The 27,446-nt window shown below is 34.9% G+C and overlaps 4 protein-coding genes and 1 pseudogene across 4 annotated transcripts; 2 read left to right on the forward strand and 3 right to left on the reverse strand.

The window, feature by feature from the left end:
- Positions 1 to 574: 574 nt before the first annotated feature.
- Positions 575 to 7,174, reverse strand: LOC132039818 (3-isopropylmalate dehydratase large subunit, chloroplastic-like). The gene is made up of 15 exons (XM_059430378.1): positions 6,075 to 7,174; positions 5,849 to 5,980; positions 5,546 to 5,716; positions 5,140 to 5,292; positions 4,988 to 5,056; positions 4,787 to 4,903; positions 4,531 to 4,605; positions 3,673 to 3,750; positions 3,487 to 3,582; positions 3,294 to 3,343; positions 2,704 to 2,758; positions 2,130 to 2,261; positions 1,577 to 1,624; positions 1,315 to 1,473; positions 575 to 950 (listed from the first exon to the last, which is right to left on the reverse strand). Exons 1-15 carry the CDS (start codon positions 6,114 to 6,116, stop codon positions 810 to 812), a joined length of 1,518 nt encoding a protein of 505 aa, XP_059286361.1. The 5' UTR covers positions 6,117 to 7,174; the 3' UTR covers positions 575 to 809.
- Positions 7,175 to 7,638: 464 nt separating this feature from the next.
- LOC132061506 (uncharacterized) lies at positions 7,639 to 8,319 on the forward strand. Its single transcript, XM_059454309.1, has one exon. The coding sequence runs from the start codon at positions 7,639 to 7,641 to the stop codon at positions 8,317 to 8,319; it is 681 nt and encodes a 226-aa protein (XP_059310292.1).
- Positions 8,320 to 9,849: 1,530 nt separating this feature from the next.
- Positions 9,850 to 17,563, reverse strand: LOC132039727 (3-isopropylmalate dehydratase large subunit, chloroplastic-like; annotated as a pseudogene).
- Positions 17,564 to 21,272: 3,709 nt separating this feature from the next.
- On the forward strand, positions 21,273 to 22,910 carry LOC132061513 (uncharacterized). Its single transcript, XM_059454315.1, has 3 exons — positions 21,273 to 21,908; positions 22,061 to 22,216; positions 22,302 to 22,910. Exons 1-3 carry the CDS (start codon positions 21,666 to 21,668, stop codon positions 22,908 to 22,910), a joined length of 1,008 nt encoding a protein of 335 aa, XP_059310298.1. The 5' UTR covers positions 21,273 to 21,665.
- A 1,773-nt stretch (positions 22,911 to 24,683) lies between these two features.
- On the reverse strand, positions 24,684 to 25,796 carry LOC132061523 (uncharacterized). The gene is made up of 2 exons (XM_059454323.1): positions 25,574 to 25,796; positions 24,684 to 25,468 (listed from the first exon to the last, which is right to left on the reverse strand). Exons 1-2 carry the CDS (start codon positions 25,794 to 25,796, stop codon positions 24,684 to 24,686), a joined length of 1,008 nt encoding a protein of 335 aa, XP_059310306.1.
- Between the last annotated feature and the right edge of the window lie 1,650 nt (positions 25,797 to 27,446).

Here is a 27,446-nt window from a genome sequence, read left to right on the forward strand (position 1 = left end):
ATATACCAAGCATACATATGAAAATAGGTTTAATATATTCATTTTAATGAGGAGATATCTATATTTGAACAACATTTTTTTAGTCGAGTCAAAAGTTAGACGCTGATCATTAAATAGGCCATCCCATGAAAATTCTGGTTTAGTATATTTCAGCTCTTTGTACTGACTTGCTTATAAGGATATCTCTATTCTACCGACAAGAGTTGTGGTGAAGTAGTAAGTACTCTTTTATCCTAATTAACCACTAAGACTTCCCTGCGAGAATCCATATTAAATCGGACCCTAACGCGAGTACCGAACGCCAACACCGAGTGGGAAAAAAAAAAAAAAAAAAAAGATATCTCCATTCTAGTTTAGTGTGTGAGTACTTTATAGTGCTCATGCATTACATTGTTTTATAATCTTCTGTAATGGTCATGTGTAGGACTAAAATACTAATTTAACTTACTAACAGTTTAAAGGCATAACCGAAGGGATCCACACAATTCAACTTGATATCAAAACAAGTAGAAGTCATGGAGTTGATCTCATCCCATCGACAAGATATTTTCACGTGTGGTTCAAATAAAGAGTACATTAGAGAAGTTATATTGAGGCATTAATCTTTTAGATGAAGCGATTCACAAAATTCAGCACGTCTTTTCACTTTCCACGAGTACGTAAATGTAACTATAGCTAAGAGAACTAGAGAAACCTGTATTTTGTCAATCTTACTTCATTGGAACACAAAATTCACAGGTATACAAACAAGTGAACAACATACAAAACGTTCAAGCTTAAGGGCGTTTTAAGATTAATAATCAAGCATGTTACTGCAGAAACTCTCGGGGATCAGTAACATGACCAGTTAATGCTGATGCTGCAGCTGTATATGGAGATGCAAGATAAATTTGACCTTCCATATGTCCCATTCGTCCCGGGAAGTTTCTGTTTGTGGTCGAGACACAGACCTGCAAAATCAAATCATTCGTTCAGCTCAAAGTTGTTCTACATTGCAACAGCGCGATAAACTTTCATTTCCTTGTTAATATGAGTAACTTGAAGAACTAGCCATAAGAAGAATGAGCTGATCTTGTACAAACAGATCAATCTATCAACTACATCTTAATCCTGAACTGGTATATTAGAAAGGGGAAAAAAATATCCTGATCCACAATGCAAAGACCAGATTATTATTTTGGATTACAATGTCAAGTATGCTGAATGGTACGATATAGTGGAGCCAGGCAAGAAATTCTAACAAGGGATTCAGAAAAAATGCAAGAATTGGTGACTACTGACAACTTTTTACTTCTAAAAAAAGGTGAAACTTATCTGAGGTTCATTCAACCGAGCATGAGTGTCTCTGGGACCACCCATGCAAGCACCACAACTAGGACTTGCTGGTGTATCGCAGCCAGCATCCTCGAAAATCTGTGAACAAGTTTTGCCACCGGATTCTGGGACAGGGAGAGTATATAAATCCATCCAGACCTGAAATATTGTGATGGTTTGCATCATGTGGTACAACACCATAAGATTCATGTTGGATAAATGAGTATCCAAATCCGGAGAAATAATATGTAAGAGCACAAACCTTCTGAGTAGCAGGGACAAGGAATGTTGGAACTTTGACCTTTTTTCCCTGAAATGATTGTAAAACTCCGTTAGCCACCAAAGATGCAACAAACAGGATACTTTCAGAAGAATATGTTAAAAAGAATCGGTTGCCCTAAAAAGACTGGCAGTTTTCCTGAAGTTCTGTTCAATTTTTCAAAGATAGTTTGTGTTGAAGTGTGCAACCATCTCATCTAAAAGCTTGGATAGTGCATTAATTACTTAATTATGTCTTCAATAGTCAGAAAAAAGGTTGGAAAAACATCACATCCAAACTTCCACCTAGAAGCATCATGTGAGCACAAAATGCTTATTTAACAATAACATAAAGGAATATGACCTAGTTGGATTAGTACAAAATATGCTTTTGGGACTCGTGCATCAACAACAAATCAAGCATATCAATATGCATCCTGGAGGATTGAGTTAAACAGGCTGTTAAAGGAATTGACAAGTGCAACATAATAAATATCTAAGCTCACATTGACTAAGAATGGTCATAGTGAAGTTTTAAGAAAGAGATATAATCTTACAGATGCTAGAAGAACTTTGGCAGCAGCCATGAAGTCCTCTGTTTTTCCACCGGTACAAGATCCAATATATACTCTGTCAATCTTAACATCTTTGCATTCTCTTGCCAAAGCACGATTATCAGGAGAATGAGGCTGAAAAGTACATAAAAAGGATTAGGATATATTCAAGTTCACTTAAATAAGTGCATGGCCTCTTCTTAATCTACAAAGAAGTGTTTGTTTGAACATCAGATAAGCAGCATTTCCTTTCATGTGATATTCGATGGGAAAAGAAAGTTAATGAGAAGATATAGTTTTTGTGATACTTGAATTGCAGGAAAGGCTAAGAAAATAAGTCCCATAAGTTTCTTATTTATCAAATGTAGGGAAGTTTTAACTTTTTGGCGACTTTCCTTTCAGTCCCTAATAATGAAATGGATCAAAATCAGTGATATATTTTGCAAATACTTTGTCAATCAAGGAAGCAAACCTAAAAATTCAATACGCAAGAGAGAACTATAAAGAAATATTGAAGATCATATGCACAAACAAGGAACTTATGATCAAAAGTATTAACAGCGAGATTATGACCCACCTTTGCTACTAAGGGCTCCAACTTTGAGGTGTCAAAATGGTATTCCACAAGAAATCTGGAATTAAATGCAATCATTTAATAAGTCATGCATATCATCTTAGCAAAAGTGTCAAGCAAATTCTTCAACAAAGCTATGGTGCATTTTAATAGGTCATGGATATCATAAAGAGATATTGTTAACATGAGCGCTCAACCCTAGTGGGAGGCAAGCCTTACTTTGGAGGGGAAAGCTTTGGTTTTGTGGATAGATTATAATGCCTTAGTGGTCACAGGAATCAAGTTGGCAACGAAAACTTTTTCTCAGATTGATGCACAAAAGACAAAGATCATGGAAGTGCTATAGAATGTGAAACCAGAGAACTGGGAAAAAGGTAGGAAGCCCAAAAATATACAATTTTTTCCCCAATAAAAGGGCAGCCACGTACATGAAGCACCCCGCATTCACGTAGGGTCCGGGGAACATCTGCACCCTAAGGGGGTGTGATGTAGGCAGGGTAGCTGACACAAGCATCAGTAGCTGATTCCACGGCTCGAACCCTTCACAAAAAAAACACAAATGATTCTACTCCAATGTCTTTTGTGTTGGTTACCTGGCTTGGTCATCACTGTAAACAGGTTCATAATGCGCAGTAGTCTTGTCCTGTGACAAGAAAACAAGAAAGATGTTCATTAGCAACAGAACTGGTCTTATTTCGCTCAAACGCGAAGCAGCTAAAGGGAATAATTAAGACATGTAGTCATATGTTGTTTTATCATAAGCTGAACTGGACTTGTCACACTTACCTTAAGGTAGTCATATGTTGTTTTATCAGCTGGAATAACACCATTCTTTCCACCAGCTTCAATAACCATATTGCATAACGTCATTCTGTCTTCCATCTTTAATAAATGTAAAGAATAGAGATTTTAATAAGCCAAAACAATGTAACTCGGTTACTTCCATTGTAAAGTCAATAAACTTAAACTTACTGTTGAACTTTCAACAGCAGTACCAACAAACTCCATTGTTTTGTATGTTGCACCAGCCATAGAAATTTCACCAATAACCTGGGATGTCAAATTTACAATCATGTCTATTGGAATCTGAAACTTTATGGGACCACCAAATATGTCAAATTCAACAAGAAATGATACACGATTCATCATTTAACTCACATGTATAATCTTAAAGTGTGATATGTCTCTTCCTACTTTGTATCCAGTCCTTTTCCTTAAGACTAGGATAACCTGTCATTATACGTTTGCTTCCACCGAAGAAAGTCTAATATAGACTATCCAATACGAGAGAAATTAACCAAAACATCATTGACACCCTGTCATTCTAAATTTGTTTACGCCAAAGAAAGGCTAATGAGGAATATAATAGGAGAGAAATTATCATAAATAGTTAATCAATCCCTTACAGAAACAAAGTCTCGTTTGCTTCACTTGAAATTCTAGACTATCTTCGAGATATATTAAGCGCAATAGTCATATACAAAATGAAGTCTCAATTAGGATAAATGGTCTAGTTAGTCTTATACAGAAGTAAGACCTCATAGTCTTGAGATTGAAGCAGCTGCTCAACCTGAAAAGGCTAGCACACCTTAACAAGCAACTAACATAGACCATCACATTTTTGTAACACAGCTCTTTTACATTAGTATGTGATATTTAACAATATAAACATAAAATAGAATATAATTATTTGTGTACCATAAGATTCTAAGTAGATATACATAATACTTGAGTCCTGAGTGATATACACATGCGCAGCACGTGTCAGTTCCTAGTACTTCCAAAATGAGAAAGATATGAAAATAGTAAGAGGCTGTCTGAAGAACCTACTTGCAAAATCAAATCCTTAGCTAGAATGTAATTGGGAATTTCACCATCCAACACAAATCTGATAGTTTGAGGAACCTGTATTTCACAGTAGATCTATGTGAGAACTGCAGGAACCTGAAACACAGGGATCTAAAGAACATATTTTTTATTTTATTTTTCTTATCCACCTAGAAGTGATGATTCTCATGCTAAAAGAGTTATGCGGTCCAAGTGAAAATCAAATACAATTAGGAACAGAAATAAAGAAGTTACTTACCTTGAGTAAAATCTTTCCTGTACCCAGCAGAAAACCTGCATCGGTGTTGCCGATTCCAGATGCAAATTGCCCGAATGCTCCCGCAGTACATGTATGTGAGTCCGTACCTACCAGAACCTGCAGATAAACGTACAAAGTCAAAAGAAGCACATTGACGGACAAGGCATATTAGGATCTTTACATGTCTAGCGCAAACTTCACCTCTCCAGGCCTGCAGTAACCTTCTTGGGCAAGAGCAATGTGGCACACTCCTTTGTAATCTGGATTAGCCTGTCAACATATTCAGTCCTCCATGCTTTAGCAACTGTCATCAATGATACAAAAGCTTGGAGATATGAGACTCAATAGTCTACCTGGAAGTTTCCAAGGTCCTTAATGTCATAAAAGTACTTAATATTTTGCTCATTGCAGAAGTCCCTCAAAGTATCCACATTACGGTTTGCTCGTTCATCAGCTGTGAAAATGTAGTGGTCAGGTATGACAACTACCTTTTCACGATCCCAGACCTAAGATATTGAAGAAAACAAACAATCCCTGGCATTATTATTATTATTATAGCCATAGAAGTAACGAATTTAATCAAGTCTTGGAAGGAATTGAATTCTAACTTGCTCTTGTTTAATGTTTCCTGGAAATTTTCCTCAATTGTGAATTTTATAAACTAAAAAATCCGAAAACCACAAAACATAAATCTTGAAACATTTATAACAATGACAATGAAACTCAACTTGAATTCACAATATGGCTATTTTAGCATACCTTGGCATTTTCTCCAAATTCTCTTTTAAATACTCCAAAAGCACCAGGCCCAGTAATATCATTGGTCATCAAAACATCAACATTGGCCCATAAATTCTCACCTGGAACCACATGAAGCTTCTCAGAAGCTTTAGCCAGTAACTTCTCAGTCATAGTCATCCAATTCTTCACCTGAAAAATCAAAATTTTACAATCGAAACATCAAGTACCATTGAGATGTATGTGAAAGTTTGCAACTTTATTACCCAAGTTAAAAAAAAGGAAACTTTATGATAATAAAAGATTTAATAGAAAAAACCCAACTGAGCCAGTGGTGGCAGGCCTTCGTGCACTTGGTTGTGTGATCACAGAAACAATTTTCTTGGAACATCTTCTCGTGGAATTTTGATTTGGATACTGATATAGGGGAGAGAAGTCAGATAAAGACACTACATTCTGCAGATAAAATAGAATAAACAAAGTTGGATTACAGTGAGTTTGATCAATTCTTGACAAAAAAAAAAACTGATTTTTGCAAGAACCCTCATACCTTGTTCAGAAAATAAGTATAGCTGGCGGAAAATGAAGCCATCCTCAGTAGCAGAGAATTCACTTAGCTTCTGAATTGTCTTTGTGAATTGTGATAAGAACTCCTGTATTTTAATTACTGAATGACATGACATCTTCTTGTTTTTTGACTATTATACATTTAGATGGCAAGGGTGACTAGTATAGCTGTTGAATGTTGAAATGGAGAAGTAGAATTGATCATAAAGTATGATATTACCAATTAGATTTTGACAGTCAAAAGATACAACTAGATTTTGAAAGTAAAAAGATAAGTCTTTCTCTTTCATTTTTAAAAATTGTAACAGTTTCCTGATCAAAGTAGACAAGATAGCATTATGCACTAGTGTAATTATCTGGTGCAGAAATCCTGTGAGAAGATACATGCACCAGCCGCCTGTAGTGTCACTCTGACTAAATTTTTCCTACAGTAAGACATATGCCCTGTAGTATCATTGACCCCAAAATATTCTTTCTGTTAGCACAATTTTTTTTTTTTTAATGGTTCTACGAAAAAAAAAAAAAAAAAAAAAGAATGTTCATTTTTTTGGAAAAGTCATTTAGTAGCAAGTAAAGATATCCAGTCATCTGAAAGTCTCTAATAACCTTTTTGAGTTCTGATGACATTTTTATACCTAAAAGCAAACTCAAGGTCAATAAGTTCTTTCAAAGTTGACTATTTATCCCTCCGTTAGAGGTGTTCCAGAAATGTCTGCAATCAAATAAATAGCTTTAGAACGAATGGGTAATATCCCTAGCTTGCGCCCTATTTCTGTTTGAGACTAAGGTAGGTATAGAACCCTGTCCTATCTCTGTTGTCAAATCTCTAGCTTCAATCTTGTTGTGAGGTACTACCCAAGGAAAAGAGAAGGTTATTTCCGGGTCATGAATAATAAATATGGAAACAAGATCTTTATCAAAACGACTTCTGGCATACCGGAAGGATCGAAACCACTTTCATAGGCCGACAATGTTTTTGATAGGCCAAACTATTAAAAGAAAATAGAAAAGGAAGACCGAATGGGATCAATGAAACTAGTGGACTAACTAAATAGATAGGTGCAAATTTTTTATATCACCACAGTCTCCACAGATGACTTGGTTCTTTTGCTTTTTGCTGGTGGAGTGGCATACCAGAAAATACAAAAAGGAAGATCGACGATGAACTTGAAACTTTTCCTATTATTCTTTCCCTCGTTTATTATTTAAATGATTTTAAAGAAAGAACAGAAGTGCTTCAATATTAGGAGACTAGTCCAATATTTCACGCGTTTGCTTCTATATTATAAAGGTTCATAAGGTATTTTACCTAGCAGTATAGATTTTACTTACAAGACTTTGGAGAAATGTATATTTCTTGAGTTGAGTCTAGTTTGGCTGTTAAGATGTAACACAGTAAAAAAGGACAGTACAATAGAATGCAAGTCCAGAGTAGTACTTCATATGTTGGATAATGGAGTGTATTTCATCTGTCTCTTACTCCTTGGGTTTAAATGGTGGTTTAGCCACCTTTTCAAGGGAAGAGAGGGATAAGACAAGGGGACCCAATGTCCCCTTATATCTTTGTGATTGCCATGGAGTACCTCCAAAGGGAACTGGTTCTTTTACTGCAACAGAGGGATTTCAAGTTCCATCCAAGATGCAACAAGTTAGGGGTTGTGCACATCTGCTTTGCAGATGATCTGCTAATGTTCTGCAACGAAGAGGTGACGTCAATCCAGATGCTGCAAGGGGCTTTTCACAGATTCTCAGCTGCTTCAGGCTTAGAAGCAAACAAAGATAAAAGCTCCATATATATGTCAGGGGTTGCACCAAGTCTGAAACAGGAAATACTGCAAGTTTTGTGGTACAAGGAGGGGGAACTGCCCTTCAAATACTTAGGGGTTCCCTTGTCCTCAAAGAAACTTACTATTGCTCAATGCTTTCCATTAGTGGAGAAAATTACAGAAAGAATTGGGTGCTGGTCAGCTAAACTGTTGTCTTACGCTGGAAGGACTCACTTGATAAAATCAGTGATCTTTGGTATTCAAACCTATTGGGCACAAATCTTTGTGCTCCCAAAGAGGATACTCAAGCTGATTGATAGTGTTTGTAGAACATACTTGTGGACAGGGTCTGTTTCTAACTCAAGGAAAGCTCTAGTATCTTGGGCAAAGATGTGTTTGCAAAAGCTGCAGGGGGACATAACATACTTAGCTTACTCCACTGGAACCAAGCTGCAATATTGAAACAACTCTGGGCTATCAATTGCAAGAAAGATTGCTTGTGGATAAAATGGGTAAATGAATACTATATGAAGGATGACACTGTTGAAACTTGTGATATCGCAGTAAATGCTACTTGGGTGATAAGGAAAATATTGGATTTCAGGAAATACTTGATGCAGGCTCAGTCTTTGCAAGGTACTCTTTCTGACAAGCTGAATACAATGGTTACTCAGGGTAGATTTTCCATCAAAAAGTTGTATCTGTGCTTAATACCCCAGTACCAGAAAGTCGCTTGGGAGAGTGTTGCCCCCCAACAGAATATCCATCCAAGACATAAATTTATTTTGTGGTTAGCAGCTTGGAGAAGACTTGCCACCTATGTTGCTCGGACTCGGTGTCGAGTGTCGGATACGGGTACGGATCTAGAGGTCGGAGCATAATCTAAATTTTAAGATTCCGGATCCCAAGTGTGGGGACTAAAATAATTCAAAATTATAAGAAAAATAACTAAATCTATGCCTAGAAATAAAAACAAAAATAATTTTTTATAGTTATGTTTCATTTATAATTAAATATTAATTTTTAATTAACTTGAAATTCTTCTAGATACAATAAGTGTCCATTCTTCAAAGCTCTCCATTTCTTTCAATTTGGCCTCAAATTTTTTTCAGTCCATGGATTTGGTCAAGGTATCCAATTGCAGATCCGACACGAATCCGGTGTCGGTGTCGGTGTCGTGTCGTGTTGAAGGGTCCGAGCAACATAGCTTGCCACAGTAGATAGATTGCTCAAGATTGGGATTCATGTGCCTATGGAGTGTATCTCTGTGATAATACTGTAGAGACCCTTGATCAATTGCTATTTGATTGTCTTGTCACTAATGGTTTATGGAGCAGGTTACTGAAATGGATGGGACTTCATAGAACCATTGGCACTTGGTAGGAGGAACTTCAGTGGGTTTGCGGATGGACAAGGAAGAAGACAGGTCAAGGAGCAATAGTTAGTAGTGCATTTGCTATGTTGGTATCTGTTATCTGGAGAGAGAGGAACAACCTCAGGTTTCAGGCAGGGCAGTTCAACAGCAACAAGGTGTACAGGGAAATAGCAATTCACATACACATCAGAGGAAACAAGCTGCAGAAGTGGAGAGCCACACTGGATTCTCTAAATCACATGCCATAGCTGTAGATTTTTATGTTGTACTCAGGATTAGCTTGTACTGCTGTTTTCTTTATTTTGTAGTAGAAGAGGTTTGGCAAATGTAAATGAATGCATCAACTTTGTTGCTTGCAGCTATATTCTGTTTAGAGTTTTTGTAGCTGTTGGGAGATTTCTGAGAAGTAGGTGGTCAGCTCCTACTTGGTTTTGTAATTATCACTTCTGGTATCAATAAAATTTTGCTTACCAAGAAAAATATTTTCAACCAGGCCTTTTGAAGTTCTAAGTTACCAAAATGTCATTTCTTGATTCTGCTAGTTTCTGCATAACTAGCAAAAAACCACATCTAACATTGTTCCTTTGAGCTCACAGAAGAGCTTGAGCCAGAATATGCCTCGAAATTTTGTTATTCTCATTGCATCGACTATCAGAATTTAGTAGTTCAACCAAGAAGACAAACTATTAGTCCTTATTCAAGTTCCAAAAAGGTAAAAATAACCCAAAAAAAAATGAAAGTAGACCAAAACAGCCCTCTTTTAGTATACTGCAACGGTATGAACAACAGCTTAGGCTCTGTTATCTGCTAGTGTACACAACATATTGTCCAACTCGAACCGAGAAAAAGTTACTCTTAAGAACTTCACAGCAAAAATTCTCTAGGATCAGTGACTTTGCCAGTTAATGCTGATGCTGCAGCTGTATATGGGGATGCAAGATAAATCTGACCTTCAATGTGCCCCATTCTACCTGGGAAGTTTCTGTTTGTGGTCGAGACGCAGACCTGAAAATAAAAGAGTAAGGTAAAGATTTACACTGCAATAAAGGAAAAATTGATCTTTTATTCCTACAATTCACATGAGATTATTAACAGCTTGCCTTAGGTTCATTCATGCGTGCGTAAGTGTCTTGAGGACCGCCCAGACAAGCCGCACAACTAGGACTTGCAGGTGTTTCACAACCTGCTTCCTCAAAAATCTGGGAACATGTTTTGCCACCAGATCCTGGAACTGGGAGACTATATATGTCCATCCACACCTTAAACATTTTAAAAAATTTGCATTATACGGTTCGGTCTACATTGATATCATAGCTGGATATAAAGATAATATAACAAACCTTTTGAGTAGCAGGAACCAAGAAAGTTGGAACTTTTACTTTCTTTCCCTGCACAAGCCACAATCAATTTCTTAGCCTGAAAAGATCTAATTTAAACTGCTTGATTGGATTTCCTGATTAAGCTCATGTCTTGCTGTTCACATTTTAAACAGAAGGAAACCATAGAAGACATAATGGAAGATTCTTTCTATGGATTCGGAAACATAACAACAAGGACTTCATCGCGCAAACCGGTAACTACATTGTCTCCTACCAGGAGATGAACTAAAAACAAGAAGCAGTGCCGCATAAAAAAAAAAATTAGGGGGAACAGTTATAATCATTTGACAAGACTGTGAAACATATGAAGCATACAACAACAACAACAACATACCCAGTGAAATCCCACAAAGTGAGGTCCGGGGAGAGTAGAGTGTACACAGACCTTACCCCTACCTTGGGAAGTAGAGTCTGTGAAGCATATGAAGCACCATTCTTGTATGGACCAAAAATCTCACCATTCTTGTATAGACCAAAAATCTAAACGAAAAAGAAACTTTGACTTCCATATAAGACGTGTGCTGACACACCCATGCGACATTGCATCATGCACATAAAATTGTCTACCAGAGGGGCACAACACTAAAGGAGATGGCAAGATGGGTATTAACTGCGTAAGCATAAACCGGTATGGCTGAAACATAAAACAATCAAGTAGTAATAGATTGTTGGGATCTAAATGTGAGCGGTCACGTCATTTGCCCAATTACTACACCATTAGTGGTAACTTAATGAGGTTGCTTTTGTAAAGATATGGCACCTGGGCCAAACTCAACCCCAAAAGCTAGCTCATGAGGGGAGGATTGCCCATATGAGCAGACCACCAGTCCATTCCCCAACTAATGTGGGACTCTAACACCCCCCTTCACAACACAAACAGGGATGGATCTGGCTCTGATACCATGTAAAAATATGGCACCTGAGCCTAATTCTCAACCACAAAAGCTAGCTCATGAGGGGAGAATTGCTCAAGTCTATATAAGCAGAACACTAGTCTATTCCCCAACTAATCTGGGACTCTCACTCACTCTAACACCCCCCTTCACGCCCAGGCCCAACTGGTGCATGGACCGAGAGCCCAAATAGGAATGTACCTGGCTCTGATACCATGTAAAGATATGGCACCTGAGCCTAACTCAACCCCAAAAGCTAGCTCATGAGGGGAGGATTGCCCAAGTCCATATAAGCAGAACACCAGTCCATTCCCCAACTAATGTGGGACTCTAACCCACTCTAACAGTTTTCAAGTACTTGTCACGGGAAGTGAAAGGCTAAACTGCCACCAACTCATGAAGTGGATGACTTCTTGCTGAGCCATGGCCAACTAAAAGACTACACTGTTAGAACTATTAAGAGGAGTAAACATCTCACAGAAGCTAGAAATACTTTTGCTGCAGCCATGAAGTCCTCTAATTTTCCACCAGTACAAGATCCAATATATACTCTGTCAATTTTCACATCTTTACATTCTCTTGCCAAAGCACGATTATCCGGTGAATGAGGCTGCAAAATGCAGAAAACATTTTAAACATTTAGAGCAAATGATACTTAGAATGAGAGTATGACACAAAACAAAGCTTCCGAGCAAATATATCAACACTAAGCAAGACACTATACTAGTTGATTATTCGCAAGAGAAAATTGCAAAAATGCTACTGACTCATGTTCAAGCTTTTGCCAACTTATCATTTAGAAGAAACATACAAAATTATATTGATAGCACAACACTTTTAAATACTAGTGATGCCTTCAACAAATGGGAAAAAGATAGATCATAAACCAACCTTAGCCACCAAAGGTTCCAACTTGGAGACATCAATTTTGTACTCTTTAAGAAATCTGAGATGAAAAACGAAAATATCTCATAAAGGTCATGCTGATGTGAACCTACAAATGATAACAAAATATCGATTCTGGATACGACGAGAACTTGTTACAACAATGAAGCAACATAAACAGAAGCGAGTACAATTCCATGTCCTTGAAATTGGACACCAAATGTGTCATTCTTTTCCAATTCCATTACTTGTGTGTCATAGTCTGATCTCGAAAGATAGCCATGCAATACAATTAAGTAACAAGAAGTTACAACAAAAACGCACTAAAAGAACCAAACATTATTTGACCAAATTCCAGAAAATGAAGAAGGGGAACAAAAAGGAGTTGCGTTCCTCTGAGCAAACACATTTCCACCAGTTTGAGACTAAGGATAATTTGAGACTCACCCTTTTATTCCCATTGCTAGTTTGATCAAAGCAAGTGAAATTAAAACCTATTGCTGCTGATTCAATCTCAAGTTTCATTAATTTCCACTGAAATGATTTAGAGGAAATCAGCGATCTTTTTTCCAATATAACACTGGTAAATAAACTTAAATGTGGGATAGCAACCCATACTTGTGTGTGTTGCTATTAAGAAGGCTCTATTAGAGCAAAAGAATGTGCAGGAGGTCCATCCAGAGAATGTAACCCAAAAAATATATATGTTTAGCAAAACGAAGATCAGTACACTTGATCCTGCTATAGTATTCAGGATAGATGTCAAAATGACCACATTGGGTAATAACTGCCAAAAAGCTTTAATAAAGCTTAAGGATTGAAATTCCAACTAGAAAGGACGCATTCACAAACACCCGTACAATAGCTCCACATAATTTTTCCCAGATCATAACATTAAAGTAATGTGTAGAAAGTGAGCCACACTTTGTTGTGCTACATTCCAGAAAAATAAGCAGATACATGAATGCATATTACAGAGGAGATGAGAAGGGGGAAAAAAAAAAGACATAATCAATTTGAAATTCCAATTGAGGAAATATTACACTGAACACAGGATTTTGACAAGTGGGAACCACTAGAATGTACCATGGCTGGACCTTAATGTAATGTGAGGAAGCATGGTGAATAACCATTTCCTTCTATATTTGCAATATGGATGTGCTGCTGTTTCAAGTACTAAAAGTAGAGCATGTGAATCAAGTTTATAATTACGTTATTATTAAGAAAAAGATACACCGTATACACACTAGAATTATGTGAAACCATTATGGCTTCATAAAATAAGGTATACAGTGTTAATTACCTGGCTCCTTCATCGTTATAAACAGGTTCATAAGGCACATAAGTCTTGTCCTGTAACAGCATCAAATGAATATACATTAGCTTTCGAGTAACAGCTCTTTTCCTTCACTAGACCAAGCAATTAAGATATTAATATATTATTGATTTTGGACAGCATGTGCTGGATAACATTAAGCCCATTATGGAGGGGGGAAAGCATCTAAAGAAGTAACTTGAACCCACGGCTTGGATCCATTTACCTTGAGATAGTCATAAGTTGTTTTATCGGCCAGAATGACACCATTCTTCCCACCAGCTTCAACAACCATGTTGCATAACGTCATTCTTTCTTCCATCTATTACAGCAACAAAAGCTGTTTAACTTCTTAAATATGCAACCTGCTTAATTCCATCAAGATTTCAAGAATGCTTACGCTGAAGCTTTCAACTGTGCTGCCAACAAACTCCATTGTTTTGTATGTAGCACCAGCCACAGAAATTTCACCAATAATCTGCAACATGAAAGTATGACAACAAGTGGATTTGGAATATTATTGGTCTAACAAAGTTTGCAGAAGACAGAAGAACAGAAGATAGCAGCTCGTTTTATCCACATAAGACATCCAATTAATAGAAATGAGCTACAATGCATATAACAAAACTTACTTGCAAAATCAAATCCTTAGCTAGCAGGTAACTTGGCATTTCGCCTTCCATGACAAATCTCAGAGTTGGAGGCACCTACATCATACAGATATAAATTCATAAATGATGTCCATTAGCAAGAACAACCTTTATTTTGTTTATTTAATACAAATTAAGAGGGCTAATGGATAAGTATCATATGAAAGTCTCAACTACAGGCATTCAACAGTAAAAATAGAAAGTTTGGGGTTTTAAGCAAAGAAGGTTCTCAACATCATGTGGGATGCAAAGGAGAAAAAGCTCAGTTCAGTATCCAAAAGTGATACAGTAGACACAAAATCTGAAGAAAATAAACTCTGTTTCAGCACCAATGTTAAATTGTTAATCACAGGTGATGAAGGTCCAAATTTTATTGGTGAAAAATGTCAATGACCATACTTTGCATATCACAGCTTTAAATTGTGAATCAGGAATCAAGAATGCATAATAAAGGCCAAAGTACATTAGTACAGAACTTATATCTTTTGGCAACAGAATAAATATTCATAGATAGTGCTAGTCTCAATAAAAGCAATTAAGAAGTTTCATGCTCCAAAGAAAAATAAACAGCACACCATGATACTAAACCACATTTTCTGGCGTAGGCACGTCAACAGACCTTGAGCAAAAGCTTTCCAGTACCCAACACAAAACCTGCATCTGTATTGCCAATTCCAGTAGCAAATTGCCCAAAAGCTCCGGCAGTACATGTATGAGAGTCTGTGCCTAGCAGAACCTGATGACAATACAAGAATTTTACAGAGTTAAAGTATACGCCAGCACATTTTATGACACCTTCGTAGTGTGGTTATTGGCGAATAATTTTCACCTCTCCGGGTCTGCAGTGACCTTCTTAGGCAAGAGCAACATGGCAGACGCCTTTATAATCTGGATTAGCCTACACAGTCATCATAATTTAGTTTTTTCATTTGTGTAACACCAGATAAAGGGACTAAGCTTCAGCAAAGCATATAATAAGTTGGATTCTGTATAAAGACCATAGCCATACCCAGAAGTTCCCACGTTCTTTAATGTCATAGAAATACTTAATATTTTGCTCATTGCAGAGGTCTCTCAATACATCCACATTACGGTTTGCTCGTTCATCAGCCGTGAATATGTAGTGATCAGGTATGATGACAATTTTCTCAGGATTCCAGACCTATGGTATCAAGAACAGCTACATCATGTTTATGTGGACAAATATGTGTCTACTCAACTTAGTTAGCTCTGGCCTTAACAGTTTTTAGTTCGTTAAAAACTTCACAAAGAATGACATAAAGTGCCTCTAGTTGCGCGTTGCTTTGATTTTAACATCCAGAACATGTTTATGAAATTTGAGAACTTTTCTATTTCCAATACCTAAAAGGCAAAAAGCAATGAACAAAAAGTAAAAGAAAAGGAGAACTGACCACGTAAAGAACAGCCATTATAACCTCACAACTGACTCCAATTCAACTCTATAATAGATCAAGCTTCAAACTAACAAGAAAAGCAAAAATCCTAATTGACTGGAGTTCAAATAAGTTTGTAGTTATAAAATAAGGTGTCATTGCAAAAATTATAAGGATGCTTTTTATTCAAAAGTTCTCTATTTGGTTCACCTGTTGCATATTACACAAACAATGATTATCAGACAATCAGGAATCATATGTATAGTGACATTTTTTTATACCGATATATATGTGAAGGCACATTTTTGGTGTATATAGCTAATTTGCATTTTTAAGTAAGCAAGGAAATGTGGTGTTATCAATTACCAAGTTAGTACTAATAGATAAATCTTATTATTGATCATATTAGCAACATAAGGTTACTCTATTAGCAGCAGAAAATACCTTAGCATTCTGTCCAAATTGCTCTTTGAAAACTGCAAAAGAGGCAGGGCCACCAATATCATGGGTCATCAGGACATCAACATTGATCCACATATTATCCCCTGGAGTAACTTCAGGCTTGTTAGAAGCCCTAGCTAATATCTTCTCAGTCATAGTCATCCCAGTCTTAACCTAACAAATGTTATCACAAAGCCACAATCAAGATTCACTAAAATCAAAACCCCATATGGGAAAATCAACAAAAAGCCAAAAAACTATCTAAATTCAGGATTTCACTCAAAATGATCGTTAATGCAGACGGTGGAGTTACTAATATTCCTCCAAGTGGTGCAGATTTAATCCAACCAAAAATCTAATGGTGCAGATTTAGTCCATTAAAATGGAATAAACCATGTATATGACTCAAATCATTTTTTTACTATTCCTAATTATTCTTGATCCCTGATTGAGCGATTCGCGAGAAACCTAAAACAGAAATTCATAAACAATAAAACAGCTTCAGTTGAAGAAATCAAGATTGAATTCCAACAATACAATAGGGAAGTCTTCTAAAGTTTCAGTATGTTTGAAACACAAGTGATTCTTTTTTCTTTTTTTTCCATTAGATAAACAGACAAGTTAGATTGGACAAAATGTGCAAATTAATGCTCTCCCACACATTTCTTAATTAAATAATGAGAACTAGCCAATTCATCTTTTGCCAATCATTTTTTTTTTAATCAGCGTAATATCTTTCCCTCAATTATTCTATTCCTGACTATGGGTAATCATGAATTTTTTTTTCGAAATATTGGATATTTTGATAGCAAAGGAGTTCTTTAGTCTCAAAATCTGAATAATATTCATTATTATACTTAGGATCATTTTTAAGTGAAGACCCAAGCTTGTTTTCTTAATCAAAATCAAATCTTTTTCCAAAATAAATAAATTTGAACAATCAAATACCCAACTGAGCCAGTGGTGGCTGGTTTCCTTTCAGTATGCTTTGGTGACACCACACAGATTATTTTCTTGAAAACCATGTTCTTCTTGGTAGTTTGAATGGAAAATGAAGGCTGTGATGAGAAAGCTGATAAACCCACATCTTTCTGCACCACAAATAACAAAAAACAAGAAAATGGGTCACTCAGAATTCAAGAAAGATCAAATTTTTAAGACTAATGTAGGCATCAAGTTTATAATTTCTTGTGTAGACACAAATTAAACCTTGTTGATGAAAGGTGTGGAGCTTGAGGTTATAGCTGAAGAAGCCATTGTTGAAAGAAATTAAGTTTAGTTTTTAGGAGGCAGTGATTAAAGCTGTCTATTAAAGAAAATTGGAGCTATTTTGAAGGTTGTGAAATGGCGGCTATGGTGATTAAGTGTACCCAACCCCTGGATCGGTCCCACGTTTACTTGGAATAAAAATTTAGGATAACTAATTATTAGTTATCCCGGAATTATAGTATTTTTTATCCCATATTAAGGGTGGAATAATAATTTCGGGATAACTAATCTCAAAATTAGTTATTCCGGAATAACTTGTTTTCTAACCAAGCGAGCCCTTAGTATTTGTATTAGGTAGCAGTCGTGTAGATTCGTTTCTTCAATGTGTACAACTTTCTGTTACCTCATTACTTTTTATCATGCTTTTTTTGTTGTCATAATTCCCTTGATACCATGTTTTTTTTTTTATCTTGATACACTATTTATTGTGATGTCTTTTTTATTTGAGTGAGGATATATCGGAAATAGTCTCTCAAATTTATAAAGATAGAGATAAAATCTGCATCCTTTCCAGACTTCACTTGTAGGACCACACTGATATGTTGTTGTGGTTGGTAGGTTTAAAGGAGTTCCCCATATATATTCTTGAACACCTTTGGTGCTCTAAATTAGTCAAAAGTCAATATCTTTGATTTTCGTCAAATATTTTTTTAAAACATTCTTCAGTTAGATTTAAACATGTAAATGTCTAGTTTTTTTCAAAAAAAAAAAAATTGCTAAAATGATCCTCAAAGTATGCGATCTCTTTCATCTTGTTTCTAAAATTTATTTCGTGTTTAAATAGCCGTTTTAGTTTCGATATTGATTTCAATTCAAATACCTTGTATTGTTCACATCTTTATTTTTAACTATCACGAGTTAAATTCCTTCCTTTGTTCCCGAGCTCTAACCTTGCTGTTAATTAATACTAGCATATGTTTCATAACACAACGTTAATATAAAAAGAATAAATAAATGAAAACACGTACTTTGGGTGTACAGTACTACCTATGTCGTGTGTCTTCTTCTAATTATAATGAAAGAAGCAATTAGGCTTTAATATTCAATAAGCAGCAAGATTTGGTATGGTATATTCTTGGCCTTCCACCCTTGACCCTACTTACTTTTCATAACAATTGTATGGTTTTTATGGCCATAAATAAAATTTGGTAGCACTATATATCTGTAGACTGTAGGTTAAAATTTGAGAACCTTTTCTCATAGTATATGTTATTAAATCACAATTAATATGGTTTTCTTTTTACCCCTCCCCCGGGCTTCCCTTTTTGCTCTCTTGGTGACTCGAGCCCACAACTTTTGAGTTGGAAGTGGAGGGTGCTTACCATCTGAGCGACCCTCTCTTGTCCACAATTAACATGGGTGATCTTGAAGCATACATTTTGTTAGGTTTTAGATAAATTGTCATTATTATGTCTATCATTCTACTTGTCCAAATGCAAATAATCGGCTAATGATATCCCTTTCCAGGTATATGTCGTTAAACTTCCTAAATTGTATGTGAATGGTAACTATAATCATCTGGATTGTCACGTATAAAGTTTTGGGTAATTTCGTGGATGATCACTCAAAAAAAATTAATGCACCAAATTCATTAAATAATTTTTTGTAATAAAAATATCTCTTTGCATAGGTATCGTGAAAGTCACTAAACTATCGTTAGTATCGAAAGTCACTTAACTATCTTCAGTCTCAAAAAGTCATTCAACTTTACCTAATTTAAATGACTATTTGTGACTTTGATGCATAATTAGATGATAGCTAGTTCCTAAATTCACGTTAAAACTTTTGGATCACCAATAAACAAAAAAAATAGAGTAGAAGTTTTTGTGATGCCTACTTGTGTTTTCCGGGATCGAGTGTAGCATTTTTTTTATGTTCTTAAGTCTATTTTCTTTGATTTATCGGCGTAGTCGAGTTATGCTTCGGTTACAAAAATTAATTTTATAATTTATTTTACAATAAATTGAAATTGGATGATCATTGGTAAAATTCTGAAAATTTATAAGACTGGATCATTTGTTATTACTATTAGTTAACTTTTCGTAACCCTTCTTCTTTTCTTTTTGGCATTTTCATTTTTTATGTTTCATCTACGGGCTAAAATATCAAACTCGTATATTATTCGGGTTAAAAATATTGAAAGTCGGATATATTGGACTACCACGTTGGGTTAAAAAGTGAAAAAAATGTGAATAAACTAGCCTTTTGCATGGTTAAAAGTTAGCCCTTTGCAAGATTAAAAATGAGACATTTGTAGAGTTAAAATTGAGTCCTTTGCAGGATTAAAATTGATTGAAAGTTTTTTTTTTTTTTCCTCAACAAAACTCATAGATCCATGAAGATCTAAGAAAGCTCTGATACCTTTGTTATGAAATTAAAAAAAGCAGGGAAGGAAATTGAAGAGAGAATGAACAAAACTCATTGCACTGATTTCTTACATTGAAATTAAAAGATTACATCATACATCATTATTTATAGAGATTTAAATGGAACAAGAAAAACAAAATTACTTTCTTTATATTTACTAAACTAAAAGGAAACTAAATATCATGCAATTAATGTGAGAAAATTTGGCTGAGAGACCCATTGAAGTCTTCAATTCACAAAATGGCCTTCTATTATTTATCCATTTTAAAATATATCAAAATAAATAAGAGAAGACACTTAATGAATGTTTGGGCTATAATTAAAATATTAGACAAGCTAGAGACCTATTTATAAATAAATTAAACATATAAACCTAATATTTCCTCCAACAATTCAAATCTGCTATCCCTCTCCCCATTGCAACGGCACATTAAAAAAAAATTGATATGTCCATTGAAGGCAATTCTCTCTTTCTCCTCCCTTCTTGCTAAAGATAGATTACTTATCCAATTTACTCATCTTTAGAACTTTCTTTTTGAGTATTCTTCTTGAATTTTTATATTGTAAATTTTCTACTCTCCCTTAACTCTAGCATCAATCTTATTTTCTAAAGAAAAACATTGTAGTAATAGATATGCAATTAAAGTTTATATGGAGTTATAGTTAAGTAATTGCTTTTTCTTTGTGGGTGTTGTTTCTTGATCATAACTTTTACTTGTTCTTTGAAGAATTCATGGTGTAAGTAGATCCTAAAAATGTTTGCCGCGAGCTCGAGGAGAATCAGGTGCACCTTCATTTTTTAGCTTTTCAACTTAAATTTCTCATATCAGTGAGAAAGGAATCACAGCTTTTATAAATTAAGTGACAAGTAATAAATCGGTCCAACCAAGTAAAAATCCGTCACAATTTATGTGACCGATTATTAATTGGTCTACTCAATCAACCATCGATCTGTTTTATAAAATCATTCAAAAGGCTAAAATATTTTGTTTAACAAATCAGGCGATTGATAGTAAATTAACCTGAACAATATATAAATCAGTCTGATTTTCTAAATATATAATAGACCGACTAATAGTTGGTCGGATCGATTTATAATCAGTCCTTTAAAATATTGACACCAATCTTTAGTTTTCCTTATTTGTCTAATTGATATTACATTTGTTACAATATCTTCAGGAACATGATATATCTAGCGAGGGGGATGAGTCTTCTAAAACCGTTAGTGATGGGGATGAGGCTTCTAAAACAGTTAGTGATGGGGATGAGTCTTCTGAGACATCTAGTAACGGGGATGAATCTGCTGAGGAGAATGATACATTATTGATACCAGAACGTGAAACCTCAATAGACCTCTCCCAATATAGTTTGCGTAAGGAATTGGAGGACGAGGATCACTTTGATGGACTTGTGAGCATTTTATCAAGGTGGGATGTTGTTAAAAATATACAATATTACTTGGAGAAGGAAAAAGTGTACAACCAATTTATGAATAGTTGTTTTGGCTGCTTATTAAAAGTGAACCTAGAGAATTGGAACAAAAAATTTTGTGGCCAAATCGTACACTATCTTCTACAACGACGTGTTGTAAGCTTAAAGAAAAAGGAGGTTTGGTTCATAATTGATGGTAAGCCAATTCGATTTGGTATGAAGGAGTTTGCTATGATTACCGGACTGAATTGTGGAAAAATTCCCCTTTGGTAAGGCTTTATATGATGAAGGGAAGGCAAAAGATTTTTTAGATCTAGTGTTGAACAAAAAGAGTAGTCTAACGGGAAATGATTTAAAGGAAATATTAAAGAGTGACAGATTTGATGCGCAAACAAAGTTGAAGATCGCTATGGTGTGGTTTGTTGAGTCTTTTTTATGGGCTGGTGATCAAAAGCGAACTGTTGATATAAAGAATATGAAAATGGTGACAAACTTGGATTACTTTAATGCATATCCTTGGGGTAGGCGTTCTTTTGAGATGACAGTTGAGTTCCTCGTAAATGTTAACTTAAAGAAAAAGTCTGCAGAATGGAAGGAAAATAATTCCACATCTAAAGGTTATAGCTTGCAAGGATTCCCTTGGGCTTTTATGGTAAGTTTAAATAATTTTATGGTGAGATAGATATTGAATTGGTCATGACAGATTATGTATCGATCTGAAATTTAATTGGTCATGACAGGTTATGTATCGATCTGAAATTTATATACTAATATTATTTAATACTTTTTTTGTTTTCAATATAGGTGTGGGCTTTCGAAGCAATTCCTATACTAGGAGAGGCTTTTGGACAGCCATTGATAGAATCTCCCTTGCCACTTCCAAGATTGCTCCGATGGTACGATAAAAAGAAGACACCCCCAGATTATAAAACAGTGTTATTAACAATGCAAAATAAAGAGGTGAATACTTAAGTTTGTTTGGTGCAATATTTCATTTTAGAAGTTTTTATTATTGTAGTTTTATTTAACAATTATTTTCTTATAGGTTGTGGTGCATCCTACTTTGGTTCCTACTAATGTTGAGTCAAAAAAATCATATTTGATTAATTGGGAGGATTTGAAAGATGAGGTGGATGAGAATATAGATCGGTTGACAAAAGTAGTTAGTGGTGTGACACGATTAGTTAACTCTTCTCTCGAAAGGCATGAGATTCCGGTAGCTATGGATCACGACGGACATGAAACTGATATTAGAAGACAACCATCAAAGGGAGTTACTGAAAATATTAATTTGAGTGATTCACCAGACAAACTTTCTCAACTTATTGAATTATGTGCAAATATGTTTAATGAGATGAAGGATATGAACAAGAAGTTGAATGAAAGAATGGATGGTCTCGATGCTAAAGTAGACCACTTGAGTGGTATAGTGGGTGGTTTGCATGTCCAGGTAGAAAAATTAAGCAAAAAAAAGTATGATGATGAAAATTTTCAGGTGGGTGATGAACAACCAGATATGTTGGAAAAGAAGGTAATTGGTGAGCTTGAAGAGGAAGGAAGCAACATGGTTGACAAAGATGAAGCTACCAAATTTGCGGGAGTATGTACTACAAGGGCGAAACGAACAAGGAAAACTAACCCAAAATATGATTGAAAGAATATCAAACAAAAGAAAATCGTGGGAGGCTTCGAAATTTGTCTTGGATTGTATTTAATATGATTTATAAAACTTAAAAAGGAGAAAGATAGTAGATTTTCTATCATCATTTATTTCATTAGTGATATATTTGTTTTCGTTACTTGTACGTCCAAGTTGCGCTTTAGTTTGTAATATTGTTCCTTTCTTTTTCAAAAAAAAGAGAATGTAACATCAAATTTTCTCTCGTATAAATGCGATAAATTATGTATTTAACTTTAAAAAGTTAGTATCGATATTTATATTATTCCTTTTGTTTTTGATGAAATTTCGTATTGACTTATTTTAATTTCAGTAAAACTAATGAAAAATCAAAATAATTTTGCAGTGTAGATTTTCTATCATCATTTATTTCATTTATAGTCATTGACAAATTTATGAACTGTCCGACAGATACATGATCTGTCTGTTAGATGTGATATCGGATATTTGTTTTCTTACTTGTACGTCCAAGTTGCGCTTTAGTTTGTAATATTGTTCCTTTCTTTTTCACAAAAAAAGAGAATGTAACATCAAATTTTCTCTCGTATAAATGCTGATAAATTGAGCATCTGTCCGACAGATACATGATCTGTCTGTTACAGCAGATGCTTTGGTCCGCCAGATATGGTATCGATCGCTCTTTATCGTCTTATTCCTTATTAGTTTTATGATGATATTTCGTATTGACTTGAGAGTTGATGAATAAGGAGTAAAACTAATGAAAAATTCAAAAAATAGTGAGTATGATCGTTCGAGTTGAAACAATAAGAGGATTTACAAGAAGACTGACTATTTGTTTTTGTGAAGGCACCATCTTGTGCATATAGAGTTCGGATATTTGTTTTCTTACTTGTACGTCCAAGTTGCGCTTTAGTTTGTAATATTGTTCCTTTCTTTTTCAAAAAAAAAAAAGAGAATGTAACATCAAATTTTCTCTCATATAAATGCTGATAAATTGAGTATCTGTCAGACAGATGCGTGATCTGTTACGTAAGATGCTTTGGTCCGCCAGATGTGGTATCGATCGCTCTTTATCGTCTTATTCCTTATTAGTTTTATGTTGATATTTCGTATTGACTTGAGAGTTGATGAATAAGGAGTAAAACTAATGAAAAATTCAAAAAATACTTAGCATGATCGTTCGAGTTGAAACAATAAGAGGATTTACAAGAAATCGACTATTTGTTTTTGTGAAGGCACCATCTTGTGCATATAGAGTTTGATATTTGTTTTCTTACTTGTACGTCCAAGTTGCGCTTTAGTTTGTAATATTGTTCCTTTTTTTTTCAAAAAAAAAAAAGAGAATGTAACATCAAATTTTCTCTGTATAAATCTTTGATAAATTGAGTATCCGTCGAACGGATGCATGATCCGCCTATTAGCAAAATGCTTTGTCCGCCGATATGGTATGCTTTATCGTCTTATTCCTTATTAGTTTTATGATGATATTTCGTATTGACTTGAGAGTCAATGAATCTAAAACTTATCGATACTTCTTATTCTCGATAATCGCCGACAAATAGTTTTATCGATATGTCTTCGTTTTGCAGAGAAAACATAAGGAATAAGAGAATTTAACACTTTTAACTTAAAACATAAGAAAATTTAACACACTACATATTTGAGGTCAAGTACGTTTATCGGGACAAGTTCTTTTTATGTTGGGATCCTTTTCTTATGTTTCCGGCCTTTCACACGCTTCACAATGGGTGGATTAATTATATTTTCTATGGCCTATTCCCGTTGCTCTTATGGAGGAACGGGGTTTATAATCTCTGAATAAGCCAACCGATGGAATTCTGCTGAATAATATGGTGAACATAGATTGTAAACTCTCTCACCATAGTCTGGTAATCGCTGAGCTCTGAGTGCTGCCAATGCATGGGCACAAGGCAATTGCTGAAGATCCCACACCCTACAAGAGCATGTTTTGTCGTTGATGTTAACTCTTGCATCCTGACCATACCCTTGAACAATAAACTCATTCACGTGAAGTTGTTGTACAGATAATTTGTCTATTATTTCACGTCTAGTTTCTCGCACTAAAGTATTTGTCGTTAGAGCTAAATAGTTACTCGTGCACAACGTTGGACCACGACGCTCATGGAACCATCGACACAACATCCTTTGAATTGCATTAAATAAAGTAATGATGGGATATTCTCTTTCAATTACAAGTCTGGCATTCACAGACTCTGCAATATTGGATGTCATGACATCATACCTTCTTCTTGGAAAATGAACTCTACTCCACCGTTCGAAACCAACATCATTCTTGAGGTATTCAACAACATTACCATAACCTTTGCGTCGAATTTCTTCTAAATACTCATTGAACTCTTCGACTCGATACGCATTTGATGCGTCATAGTATAGACCAAGGATTGAAGAACCAACATGGTAGTTTGTACGAATATTTTCCCCAAGGTGCCTGGTACATACTCCATGATGAGCTTGATCGTAAACTGTAGCAATTGCTTTCTTTATGCTCGCATTTCTGTCTGATATGATGGATAACTCATTTGTATTTGGCACTACATTGAGTAATTGACGAAAAAACCAAGTCCAAGAAAGATCATTCTCTGAGTTAACCACAGCCTAAACTATAGGACATATTTGGTTTTCACTATTTTGTCCACTTGCAATTAGCATTACACCACCAAATTGGCCCGTTAAAAAAGTCTCATCCACGGCGAGGACATTTCTTATGTTCTTAAATCCTCTTATGCATGGCCCATAGGCAACAAAAAAATATAAAAGTTTGTCATCTTGAACCTCCAAAGCCGTAAAGCTATCTTCATTTGCTTTTTCAATCTCGTACCGATAATCTGCGCGTATGTGTTCCGGTGTTCCCCATATCATATTTTGTGCAAGTTGCTTGGCGTATCCAAAGTGTCCGTGTAACTAACATCACATACTCTATACTCACAATGTTCATTAGTATAGGACATTTTCCTTCTCTAAACCTCTCTTTGATAAATTCTCCAATGTACCGAGTCCCTTATGGAGGAACGTGCCTATGTCTACGATTTTATTAGATCTCGATCAAGTGATTAAGCTAAAATTGGTGATACGAAAGGCATTTGAGCTAATATACTTAACATCACATCCCAACTCTACATTTGGTTTTCAACATATGCAACACAATTTGTTATTTGTAGCAAATTATTTGGTTTGACAACATATGGACATTTCACTCCATCTTTTTTAATTTATATCCTTTAAACCGATAATTATATTCATAAAATATTATAATTATTTATATGTATAATATTAACTTTTCATAAATAATTAAAGATATTTTATACCTTTTAATTATTAATTTAAATATACTTATTTTTATGCTTTAGCTTCCATAAATTTCTCGACTTGGAAAGGGAGAACATCTTGACTCTAATAAGTTTCCATAAATTTCTCCATGTAAAAAGTATCCTACTATCTCTTTTCAATAAAAAGTATTTATATAGATTCAAGTGCAAACGTTTCATTCTCAAAGTGATTTCAAAAAAGGCTTTCCAAAGAAATTTGAAGAATGGAAAGAGAATATTTGGCATAGTCATAAATTCAAATAAATTTGGACAACCAAAGCTAATATACTTAACAACACGAACCCTCCATAGTTTCCATGAATTTATCAAAGGTTTGGTTATGGTTTTAACCAATAATGGATCAAACCTTTTTTCAACACTAACACTTACCAATGATCTTGTGATTAGGCTCACGGGGGCTATTTGGTGATACTTTTTGTAATTATATGTTAAATTTAATTAAAATCGACTCTCGTAATTCTTTAACAAATGAATGATACTTAATAGTTTTTTACAAGAAATAAGAAACCCTTAACTCAAAGTATACATATTTTCATATTTGTTACTACGACTTCTTTGTTCGAAATCTATATCCTTTATGAAAACCCGAGCCATCGTAAAAATATAGCTATGATGTGTTCCAATCGTCATGTATCCAAAATTGTTCATATTTTAACATCGTCATCTTCATTATGAAAGTAATTTTATTTTCAACATGAAAGGAGAACATCTTTATTATATGCGATATTAGCTTCCATAAATTTCTCAACTTGGCAGATAAGGAACATCTTCTATTATACGCTTATTAGTTTCCATAAATTTCTCCACTTGACAAGGGAGAACATGTTCTATTACACGCTTTGAATTTCATAAAAGTATTTGTCTCTCCTTAATTGAAAATCATCATGTTAGAGTTGCAAACATTTTCATTCTCAAAGCTTTTATTTCATTGTATTGTTAAACCTTGTAAAATTATGTTATATATAATTTCAATCAAGTGGTGTATAACATTGGTATTTTGCCACCTTCACCATTTATATATTCAAATATAATTTGGACATCTTTATCATTTTTTAGTTCAATTTTTTATGTGCTTTGTCCCTCGAAAAAGCACCCGCATTAGTATATATTTTATGAAAACTAAAGGATCATGTCCGCAACTCAGTTCACCTCTTCTAATGATAGTTTCCATGAATTTATCAAA

Source organism: Lycium ferocissimum, chromosome 1 (assembly GCF_029784015.1).
Source record: "Lycium ferocissimum isolate CSIRO_LF1 chromosome 1, AGI_CSIRO_Lferr_CH_V1, whole genome shotgun sequence".
Lineage (NCBI taxonomy): Eukaryota > Viridiplantae > Streptophyta > Magnoliopsida > Solanales > Solanaceae > Lycium > Lycium ferocissimum.

What these genes read in the sequence shown, in the direction of transcription:
- LOC132039818 (XM_059430378.1), bottom strand. Translation starts at nt 6,116, where the DNA reads ATGGCTTCATTTTCCGCCAGCTATACTTATTTTCTGAACAAG. An exon ending in TGGAGCCCTTAGTAGCAAAG is followed by an intron (nt 2,262 to 2,703) that starts GTGGGTCATAAT and finishes TGTACTTTTCAG; the next exon opens with CCTCATTCTCCTGATAATCG. An exon ending in CTCGGTTGAATGAACCTCAG is followed by an intron (nt 951 to 1,314) that starts ATAAGTTTCACC and finishes TTGATTTTGCAG; the next exon opens with GTCTGTGTCTCGACCACAAA.
- LOC132061506 (XM_059454309.1), top strand. Translation starts at nt 7,639, where the DNA reads ATGTCCCCTTATATCTTTGTGATTGCCATGGAGTACCTCCAAAGGGAA.
- LOC132061513 (XM_059454315.1), top strand. Translation starts at nt 21,666, where the DNA reads ATGGTGTGGTTTGTTGAGTCTTTTTTATGGGCTGGTGATCAAAAGCGA. An exon ending in GATTCCCTTGGGCTTTTATG is followed by an intron (nt 21,909 to 22,060) that starts GTAAGTTTAAAT and finishes TTTTCAATATAG; the next exon opens with GTGTGGGCTTTCGAAGCAAT. An exon ending in TAACAATGCAAAATAAAGAG is followed by an intron (nt 22,217 to 22,301) that starts GTGAATACTTAA and finishes ATTTTCTTATAG; the next exon opens with GTTGTGGTGCATCCTACTTT.
- LOC132061523 (XM_059454323.1), bottom strand. Translation starts at nt 25,796, where the DNA reads ATGATATGGGGAACACCGGAACACATACGCGCAGATTATCGGTACGAG. An exon ending in TGGTGTAATGCTAATTGCAA is followed by an intron (nt 25,469 to 25,573) that starts GTGGACAAAATA and finishes TACTCAATGTAG; the next exon opens with TGCCAAATACAAATGAGTTA.